The 11,328-nt window shown below is 34.9% G+C and overlaps 1 protein-coding gene across 2 annotated transcripts; it reads right to left on the reverse strand.

Moving 5' to 3' along the window:
• Window positions 1–6,293: 6,293 nt before the first annotated feature.
• Window positions 6,294–10,665, reverse strand: LOC131633124 (RINT1-like protein MAG2). 2 transcript variants are annotated; one of them, XM_058903835.1, is made up of 4 exons: window positions 10,220–10,665; window positions 10,028–10,135; window positions 9,096–9,199; window positions 6,295–9,011 (listed from the first exon to the last, which is right to left on the reverse strand). In XM_058903835.1, exons 1-4 carry the CDS (start codon window positions 10,509–10,511, stop codon window positions 7,101–7,103), a joined length of 2,415 nt encoding a protein of 804 aa, XP_058759818.1. In that variant the 5' UTR covers window positions 10,512–10,665; the 3' UTR covers window positions 6,295–7,100. The 2 variants fall into 2 exon arrangements, with proteins under 2 accessions (XP_058759819.1, XP_058759818.1); XM_058903836.1 differs by lacking the exon at window positions 10,220–10,665 and having other exon boundaries at window positions 6,294–9,011; window positions 9,096–9,243; window positions 10,028–10,133.
• Window positions 10,666–11,328: the final 663 nt, after the last annotated feature.

Raw genomic sequence — 11,328 nt, forward strand, 5'->3', positions numbered from 1 at the left:
ATGTAAAGCTTATTTAACCAAGTTGTCAAAAAACATATTACCTTTCAATCTGATTTAGAAATTAATAATATGACAAATTAAGTTATATTAGAAGAACAAGTTACACTAATCAATGTTTTTCGAGCTTTCTACAATCCATTATATGTATCTTTCCCTTTGACTGTTGGAATTTGGTTTCATGTTTGTAGTTCTTCAATCAACACTTCATTTTTTTAATAGTTCATTCTACAAAGATAACACTTTGCACAATAAACTAGTAAAAAAGAATATTTTAATTGAAGATCTACAAGCATTAAATCAAATTCTAACAGTCAAAGAGCGAGATACGAATAATGGGCTGAAGAAAGCCCGTAAAAATTTATTAATGTAAGTTGTTTTCTAACATAAGTTAATTTTTCATATTATTAATTTATAATTTAATTAGAAAGGATATATATATATATATATTAAATGAGGGATTGATAAAACACTCAAACCACATACAGTATATTAAACTCATCTTCTAGGGACATGTTGAATGAAGAACATGATAGCTGCTATGTACAAGTAATAACACACCACTACAAAATATACCTTTGGTAATACCATATTACTACAGTCGTTTAAACAACTATAGTAATAACTCATTTTTGCTTGCCTAAATTATTTTTTATTTTATTAAAAGAAATTTAATCACGGTCCTTAAAATCAGCCATTGTAGTAGATGTAAGGTTACTTACTTCAATTCCCAACATCAACAATTTTTCATTTTTTGTTACAAAAAGGGTTTGACCTTATCATATAAATATATTAAAATTGAAAGACTTATTACCACGATTATAACCAGAAACTGTTGTGAATAGTACTTACATTGTATCACGATTTTTTTTAATAACTATAATGGTAAATGTTACATATATATAAGCAAAGTTATCATGCTTTAGCACAGAATAGCAGTCACCCTCAAAACAAAACCATAACATTTTTATTCTACATGCAGCGAACCCGTCCTGATAAGCTTCTTATAACTAAAAAGTAATCAAGTTCATATACTTTATCTTTCTTCTTCTTCTTCATAAGCTTTCTTCCATGTTATTCATACGCTTTCTTCCATTTTTCTCAAAACAAAACCCTAACATTTCTCTCTTTCACATGCAGCGAACTACTCCTCGTGATAAGCTTCTTCAAACTAAAAAGTAATCCAATTAACGCTTTATCTTTATTCTTCTTCTTCGTAAGCTTTCTTCCATGTTATTCATACTAGTTTATGTTTCCAAATCAGGTTAACATTCTGAAAACTATTTATATTTTCAAATCTGGTTCAAGAGTTTATGTATCCAAATATGATTGAGTTTATGTTTCCCAATTTGTTTACATTTGGCATTGTAAAAGCTCGCCCAAATGTGTATGAGTGAATATACATTGTAAAAGCATGAGGGCTTTCTCGTAAAGTATACGACTAATCACATATACACACATATAAACAAGTTTTTAAAATAATTTTTCTCAAGAAAACATTTTAAAACTGCCTTGAAGTCATCCCAAATGAGTTAGGAGCTATTAGAAAAACTATGGGAAATTTTTTCTCTTGCCAATAGATTGGCACCTTACCAAATCGATTGGGTTAGTGAAAAAATGTGCCCTAAGAGATAAGGACATCTTATTAATGATAGGCAACAACTATGTATTTTTTCTTCCCTTTTTAAACTTATGAATCGATCATTTTTAGGCCAACCAATCGATTGGAACATTATCCCAATCGATTGGCTCATCAATTTTGGCCACAAAAAATTCCATTCTTTTACTTTCTCTCACTAAAGTTTAGCTCTAGCACTTTCAAGAAAGTTGTTTTGTAAGTGAGGTTGTTGTAATTATGGAAGGGTAGACTTGTAAATTCACCAAGGGAGCTTGTTTTTACCTTGGTTGAATAATTCATCCATTGAGATATTATTTATTTGTGTTCAAAACTAAACTCGTTAAAATCTTGGTTTTGGGGATTTAGTTACTAAGACGTCGATTCGGTTCTAAGATTCATTTTGTTCAAAAGTCTACATCCGGTTCAAGCTCAGCACGATATTAAAAGCTTATTAAGGTTGGAAATCAGCCCATTATAAAATTTCCTAGGCTCTTGGTTAGCCTAGTATGAAACAATGGTTTGATTGGTGAGCTCATCCTGGTGTGTTAAAAGCTCTGCCAAGTTCAAGATCAACCCGTGTAAAACCTTGGTTTATAGCTTAAACTCTAACCGCTCCAATTTTCTTATAGAAAGAAGACTAATCGCATCAATCCATCATTTGGAAGGAAGAATCACTACTTCTCTCCTTGTCTAATGTTTGATTTGAAGTTAGCCACAAACTTAATTTTCCTTATATAAGGGTGTTCGAGAGTTTAACCAACTAAAAGCTCTTAAGTTTTATTGGATTCTCTCAAGTTCAAATCTTAGGAACATGACTAAGTCTTTTTTTACTAAACTTGTATAATTCTTGGTTTCTTCTCTCTTCCCCTAACTTTTATTTTGCATTGCTTATTTCAAAAACCTTTTACAAAATGTTTTTAAACTTTGAAATTAATTTTAAAAGTTTTTCTAAAACACACAATTCAAACCCCCCCCCCCCCCCCCCCCCCCCCCCCCCTCCCTCTTGTGTGTGAAGTCACGCGTCCAATAAAAATTATGTCATAAATGATCTTTCTTCTCACATTTAATCTTATATAGGCTAACCATGAATTTACAAGTTTGTCCTCGCCACTTCTTAGGATTTACTAACATGCCATCCCTTTCCAATTATGGAAATTAGGGTTTATTAATCCAAGTGATCATTCTAATTATAAAACACTTATTAAGAACTTAGAACATGATTAATAAATGAGGGTGTTACAAAGTAATAGATTTTGTGAACTTTGATGCTATCAACCCAATCTCTGAGGAACCTAGTGTTTTTGGTTCGGATGATAATGTACTAGAGGTTTGTGAATTGGATTATCTTAGACTCGATTTTGCCGAAGTCGATGACATATTTAATTTTATTTATGGAATGTGAAAAGGAGGATAATATTACTTGAACTATATAAATGTATCTCAGCTAGTTAACGGACTCTGATCATATATCATAGATGATGTTCATGCATCGTGATACTTTACTACTGGTGAGAAGATATATTTTTTCAAAAATATTTTTCCCATGTGAAGTTAGCCTCCAAATAATATAGTTGGTTGAGTTAACTATATTATATGGCTTGCAACTAAGATGCATTTTGCAGATATTTACTTGAAACTAAAATGTTCTCTACTATAAATAGTTATAGAATAGATAACATGTCACAAGGAAAAAACATTCGATTAGGAGTTTTCTTTTTCTCAATATGATGGATGTGTTTGATAATTTGAATGATGTCAAAAAGGAATATAATAGAAAAATGTATAATGCAAAGAGTCCAATAGATTCAAATAGCTTTGATGATGCCATGGATCATGGTGAGTATTATTTAGTATAGTCATCTCTATGTATTGCTAAATTTGATTGATTGTTGAATGTTGTTGAAAGTCTTATTATTTTTATAACTATACATTGCTAATTTTGATTGGTTTTAGAAAGTGTTATATTTATGATGTATCTGGAAGGATTATTTCGGTATGAGTTGTTCCAGATGAAACAATTCAGAGGGAAACTTACGAGGAAAACAACAACGTAGATCTGGACGGATCCTTTCGAAACACCCTATACTAAAAGCATCTTGCCGAACACACCACAGAATGCCACAAGTATATTATTACATATAATGTAGGTATTTATAACTTATAACTCAACAATGAATATAAAATTTAGCTATCTTATAACATAAATTGGAAATGAAATAGTCATTATATATTTAGATGAGATGAAAACGTTTGGTAAATAGTAAATAAATAACATCAAATATCCTATCTACCGAGTATGATGTACAATTCTTCACCTCATATGCCTCTTATATTATAATACACCATGTGTTCCATTCTAATATCGTCTACATCGTGTCCCATATATAGGTGCCTTCTTTTTTTTTTCTTTTTTCTTTTTTAAAAGTTGATGCCATATACATGTTTATAAAGAAAATATTACATTTGTTGCCGCCAACGATCGAACCCCAGACCAACAACCTACACCCGCTCAATTAAGGGTGTGACATTTTGTAAAACCATCGGATGTAACCGAATGCAATTATCCATTGTCGGTCAATTAGAACACTTGATATTTCCACTGGAACCAAATTCTTTAGGTAGTCCTCAAACAATATATCAATATTTGTATGAGTTAAATGTAGGAGAGGCGTCAATGGTGAGATATTTGGGATTGTCTGCACAAACCCATTTGTGTTTTAGGCCTAGTAAAATATAAGATCATTTTGGACCTATTTCAAAAAATATAAGACCATTTTGGACCAATTTCAAAAATAAAACTGACTGATATATTACTGATATATTACACCTCTATACCTTCTCAGGCACCTCTAGTGCAATTACATTTTTACTCTCGAAATTCGAAGATGCATCTCCGAACGCACCACATTTCGTTTTTTTAGAGGTGTTTTCGGAGATTCATCTCCAAATTCACTCTTTTTTCAAAATCAGGGGTGTTTCGAATATGCATCTCCGAATAAACTCAATTTTTTAATTTTGGTCTTTTCGGAGATGCATCTCTGAATTAGGCTATTATATCAAACTAACGCAGAGGCACCCCCTCAGTATGATGTTTGCTCTTCAAACCCCAAACTAAAAACCCCATTCATTAACTCCCAAATATAGACTTTCAAACTTCATTTTCATTCATTTCCATAAATTTTACTACATTCATTGCAACTCCTAACAACTCATTGCAACATCATTCAACAAATTTCCACCACATTCCTGGTTTTGATCTTGATCTTGCCTATACGGAGGTTATGTCGAGGGCTTCCATGTATCTCCCCCACAGAGAGAATCGGGTTGTGTTGTCGTTCCAGATGTATCTCGATCAGGCTGTTCATGATGACATCCTATGGACGCCGTTCGAGGATCACAGAGAGGTTATTCCATTCAACTCCATCTCTTTGTACTCTGGGTGGCTGGCATGTGGAACCGACACTATGGTCAGGTATCTGTCGCAGCGATACATGTGACAATTTGACTATATCCAGATCATACCCAAATCTTCATCTCAGACTGCTCCCGACACCATTGTCCGTCGGGATCTCGATGAGATCTTTGATGATTGGGAGCATCATTTGGTTCCACGAGACTATCGGACATTGCAGGCATCCAACAGTTGGCATTGGTGTAGAGGGATACGTGACATGGTTCTACGTAGTGTCACACCCTATCATGACATCGGATGCTCCTAGACGTCCATCTAGGCCAGCCCATAAGGAGATTTTGGAGAACCAGCAGGTCGAGGATGATCATGCCACTAGGGGTGGCAAACGGGCATGCCCGCCCCGCTTAGGCCCGTCCCGCAAAAGCCCGCGAAAAAACGAGGTGGGGCGGACATATTTGATTGTGCGGCTCTAAAACCTTGTCCCGCCCCGCAAAAAAGTGAGGGCGGGCGGGGAAAGCCTGCAGACATTTAACCTTTTAGGCCTAAAAATAGTAAAATTGTATGATAAAGCTAATGCCCGCAAAAAAAACGGGGCGGGGCGGACACATTAAAGGGAGCGGGCCTAAAACCTTGCCCCGCCCCGCGTAAAAGTGCGGGCAAAACGGACTTGTCCCGCCGGCCGGGCCCGTTTTGCCACCCCTACATGCCACTGATGTCTTGCCGATCTGTCAGCGGATACGGACGATTGGGCAAGAGGCTCTGGACTTAGGGATCGTTGAGAGGGACAGACCTGAGGCGGTGGCCATCATGGAAAGGGTGGTAAGTGAGGCAGCGACTGTGGTGGGATACAGGAGGCAGAGGAGGGGTCAGGGGTGAGGGGTGAGGATTGGACAAACGCAACAGGCTATGTTTTTTTTATGGTGAGGATTGGACAAATGCAACAGGCTATGTTTTTTTTATTCCCGAACAATATTTGTATAATATTTTACTATTTTCATAACTACATATTATAGTTTGTTATCGTTGTGCTTATCATTTATTATCGTTTGCACTTTTATTCCGTTCGCGTTTTTATTATCCATATTTAACTTAATTTTGATAATTTTTAAAAACATTCTTAATGGTTATTTCGGAGATGCATCTCAGGAGTGATTTTCAGCACCACAATGTGTAATGGGAAATTTCCTATTACTAATAAATCAGTAAGGAATTCTTTGCATTCATCCCTTACAATCTAAATCCATCCAATTTTGTCACCCTCCCTACATGAAAATTTCATATTGATTCTGTAACTTACGATCTTTGGAATGTTTCTTTCCCCAAATCGAAAGACCCAATCAACAAAAGAGACTAGCAATCATAGAGCATGTTGCCAGATATGTTTGATAGAACATGGAATGAGAGATAAAACGAGGAGATTGCTCATTGCACCCTTAGCAATTCTCTCAAATTCTATGAAAATCCAAAAATACCATTTCGTACCGTCCAGAGATTGAAATCCAGATACACTACATGTTAGAAAAGAGCTCAAAGTTCACTTAAAATATTCCAAATGTACAAATAGCCCTGTCCAAATTATGAGAAATTAAACAAGTGAATTGCTCATTCACAAGGCCCATTTTGATTTCAAAATTAAAATTTCAGTTTAAAAAATGATAAATTACATGATGAGGAAAATAGTTTTCCACAATCTTCATGGCAAATTTACAGTATAATTGGCATTTAGAAATAACAAACTTAACCCAGATTTGAGGTATTTGATCTATAAGGCAATGACCACTCATATTCTAAAAGAATAATAAATTTTAAAACCAAATTTGCAAAATTGAATGCACATCCTCTAAACTTAACACTTCTTTATGCCATCTCTACTATGCATGTGCAAAAAACAGTAAGCCAAAAGCTTCAACTGCTAAATTCTCTCTTCTTCAAAATCTTTTCTGCTTCAGATACACTTAAATTCCTTAGCCCAATAAGCTTAAAGCTTCAACTTGTGAATACTCTGTTCTTCAAAAGCTTTTCTGCCTCAGATACACGTACACTTAAATGACTTGGCCCGGTAAGTTAAAAGCTTTAACTTGTGAATACTCTGTTCTTCAAAATCTTTTCTGCTTCGGATGCACTTAAATGTCGAATCCCATTATCTTTCAACCATCTCTTCCCCCCTGTCATACATTCTTGCACTCTCTTTTCGTCCATCTTCAACAACTTAAGACCTTCATTTGACTTCGGAAAAAACCCTTCTGGCCTCAAACACCATGCCCCAAATACCCCAAATAAAACATCCAAGTCGCTACCAAATCTTTCAACTCCGCCATTATGAAATTTCGCATTGCTAAGGAGAATACCGTTAAAAATTAACCGATCTATTCCTGCTGCCAAACTCCTCCAAACCGCCACAAAATCCCTACTGTTTAAACCTTCTTCTACCACAGACATTTTACCTTGCAGATGATCCAAGGCCTCTATTAGAGTCTTTGACACTGTCCATCCTTCTTCGCTCTTTTGCCATTGCTTTTTGTTCTTCAGATATTCTCGAGAACGTGCATCAAATCCTCTTAAAATAACTACAGCTATCTTTTCAACCCACTCTGTTCTAAACTCTTCCATCTTTTTTATCTCATCGTCGAAGATAATTCTATTGGAACTCTCTGGTAACCCTTCACTATCCCTATTAGTGTTACTTCGTAATTCTCCGTTGTCGTCTTCATTCACTCCCATCTCAAGGAAAAATACATCCTCAGACCATTCCTTTAAAACAGATTCAAAGTAATGAGCAGCATTGATGGAAACTGCAACTTTAACTAAAGCATCGTTGTCAGTTAAGGCAGTCAACCCTTCAGCTTCTTGGCAGCGGATAAGTACGGAATCAAAAAACTTTCTTATAATTGGCACACCAACTAATCTGAGAAATTTTGACCTCAAAGTAACAGTAGGCAAAGACCGACAACGTTCAACAACAGATGCTAGACGGCGAACAAAGGCACTGGAAACCAGAGGAGACTTATGATCATTGGTACCTGTTGAAAGAACTGCACTTTCAATTTTCTTTTTCCAATTACTCTCGTTTTCGGTCTCTGGTTTCAGTTTATCTAGGGCATCACCTAGCTCTATTTCTGCCCACAGATCAAGCCAGTCTGGACGATCACAAAAAACAGATAGAGAAGAAATTCTCCGCAAGATATCATCATCTAAAGATAACAAAATCCCAGAATGTTCTACCATAGATATAATCTTTTTGTCAAAAGCTATCATCAAGTCAATGAGGTGCAGCCATGATATTTTAGCGGATGACTGAACACCTGTAACACTCTCTTCATCTAGTTGAGTAATGTAACTAGGGAAAACTTCCTTTGCCAAGTATGTGGATAAAGAGGTTACCATTGCTGAGATCCATTCTTCTCGGCAACTATATCCAACTACCTTAGCTTCATCAACCAATGGCTGCAACATTTCATCCACAGAGTCAACATAATCCCTTGTGATTTTAAATACAAGGGTAAAAATAAATTCTGGTTTATCAACCCATTTGGAAAAATGCTTTTGGGAAGCCAACGATAGGGGATTCACAAGCTCTTCAATTGCCCATAGAGGTTGTCGTAGCGCAACCTCCCTATCGTGGCCCACAAGTTGTCTAGATTTCCTTTTCCTTTGCAACTCCTGTAGGTTGCACAAAGCAAGAAAATTTTCTGAATACTTGAGCTTATGATCGGCTTGCATACTTTGTAGAGGATTCGAGACTTGATTTGCGTTCCTTGCATCTGAGTGCGAGGAAGTTAATGCAGACAGAGCTGGAGGCCATCCAAGCAGAGCTAGAAGTGCCCGATGATCAGCAATTGCCTGAGGTCGTAAAATAGCTAGAGCTCGATCTACTCTATGGTCAACTGCTGATACAATATGCCTCCATTGAGGGTGCATCTTTGTAATTGAAGTCAAAATTTCTTCTGTCGTTTTAAGTGTTTTAATAGCAAACAGACGCATATCCTGCAACATTTGAAGATACATTAAGCAATATAGTAATGCATTAATTCCCAATATCTTCAGATTACATTATGAAAGGATGCCTACTCCTGAATTCTCGTCAGAAGAATGTTTCCTTATGTTTTTGCTCATGGTATACGATACAGCATCTTCGATATCACCAACCAAAGTATCAAGCTTCAGTGCTGTCTCTGGAAGACACACAAAGGACTTTTAAGAAGCTAAAAGGTAATACCTAAGAAATCAAACCAAAGACAGTATAGTAACCATCACTGAAAAGCAATACTTTTCTTGATAATCACAACAAACACATCACTAAAATCATTGTAACTTTCAAGAAAAACATCATCTCTCATTCTTCCCAAAATGTTCCAATAACAATGAATATATCAAGCTTTTATGCCATATCTATAAGAAAATAAAAGTAACATTAACATTAAAGGGCAACACCATAAAAATCATACCAAAGACAATAACCATAGTTAAAAATAAAAAAAGAAGCATATCATAAGAATCTATGTAGCACCCAGAATTGAAAATGTGGCCAGTATCAGAGTCTCACACACCGGTACCAACATATGTGGTGAGATATATGCTTGCGTTGAGTTACTTCTATTTTCTCAAATTATTACCGATGTGCTTGTGTCAATTATGTGTGCGGTGCATCCTATGAGCTTCATAGATAACAATCACTCCAAACATGAATTGTAAAAACTTCATCTTGCATTTTCCTGTAAAATTCTGGTAGCACCAACACCTCTCAAAAACGGTTTGTTCTTGTCAATGTCGGTATCCAAAACCGACACCAACAATTGTGATTAAATATAAGTTATTCATTTTTTCAAATTAATATCGGTGTCATTGTATCTGTGTTCGTGTCATGTTTCCAGAGTCCATACTTCATAGGTAAAATGTTCTTTGATTTAGACGATTTAAAAACATCAAATTACAATTCTTTCCACAATGTTCATCAATTTGCACATTTAAAAACCAATTCAAGCAATAGAAATAAAACTAACCTGCATAAACACGAACTGTTTCCAACCTAGCCACTTCCTTTGCCAAAGTCGCAAGTTCTTCTCTGAAACCTTTCCCCCCTTTACCCTCTTCCTCGGCTCTTCCCTCATCTTCACTCAACAAAATAAAAAACAATTTCTCAAAAACCGAAAAACCCTAAATCAAAAAATCATCAATCAAATCACGAATCAAACCTGTCACAATGCCGGAGGAGCACGTAGCCGCTAATTCATTCAATTTAGAGTTAACACCATCAAAGAGACTATGAATTTCTCCGGAAAACGACGCATATGCTGCAAGACCTGCTCCGAGTCTCCGAGTCAACTCGGAAAGAGCCCGATCCAACTCGGAACACTGAGTTTGAAGCTCGGCGACGAAATTGGGAGATTCAGCGAGGACAGTTGCGGTGTGAAGCTTGTGGTCGAGGAAGGAAAGTGCGGAATGAGAGAGGTGAGAAGGCGGTGGCAGTGTTTGGAGTTGTTCCATCGGTGAATTTTATATCGGTGGTTAACTGAGGTTGTTCTCCGCCGTGTGTGGTGTTCGCCGGTGTCGGAGTAATACGAGTCGGCGGTGATGAATCGGACGCTGTTACGATCGAGTAGATTTTGTTGATTTGGGTTTGATCCAAAGCAGGTTCTAGTTTGGTTGTTTTCATTTTATTTTTTATTTTTTTAATTTTGTATATTAATAAAATGTTTTTCTCGTCATACTTTCATTCTTACTGAATTTTTTTACTAATTAATTTAATTTGAGAAAATAAAGTGAAAATTAATCTTCGTTAATATTTTGAAAACATATTTTATTTTTACAGTAAATTTTATATTATCATTCAATACAAATATATTATAAGTAATTTAAAATTTTTAATTTAATTTGAGAAAATACATGATCTTATTGTTTAATATATTTTTATAATGTCAATTCATCATTTTTTTCTTTAAAAATATATAATCACTTTATGTTGTTAATATAATTTAATATCATTTAAATAAGTTATTGTTATGAGAAATAATGCAAATGTTGTTTGAATATAAATTTTGAAAATAAATAAAATGAATTTTAAAAATTTTTAATATTTTCTAAAAAAGTACTATATAATTATTTATTTGAAAAGGCTAAATTTTATTGTTAATGATTAAAATAAATACAATATTTAAGATAAAAATAAAAAATATACTTTTACAAAGTATACTTAGCATTAGTTTTTAATTAAAATTTAATATTCGATAAATGTCTTAAAGGAAAAATCTCTCCTACAAAAATTTAAATGACAAATATTTTTTTAGTTTTAAAATATGCTCTT

Source organism: Vicia villosa, unplaced genomic scaffold (assembly GCF_029867415.1).
Source record: "Vicia villosa cultivar HV-30 ecotype Madison, WI unplaced genomic scaffold, Vvil1.0 ctg.001079F_1_1, whole genome shotgun sequence".
Classification (NCBI taxonomy): domain Eukaryota; kingdom Viridiplantae; phylum Streptophyta; class Magnoliopsida; order Fabales; family Fabaceae; genus Vicia; species Vicia villosa.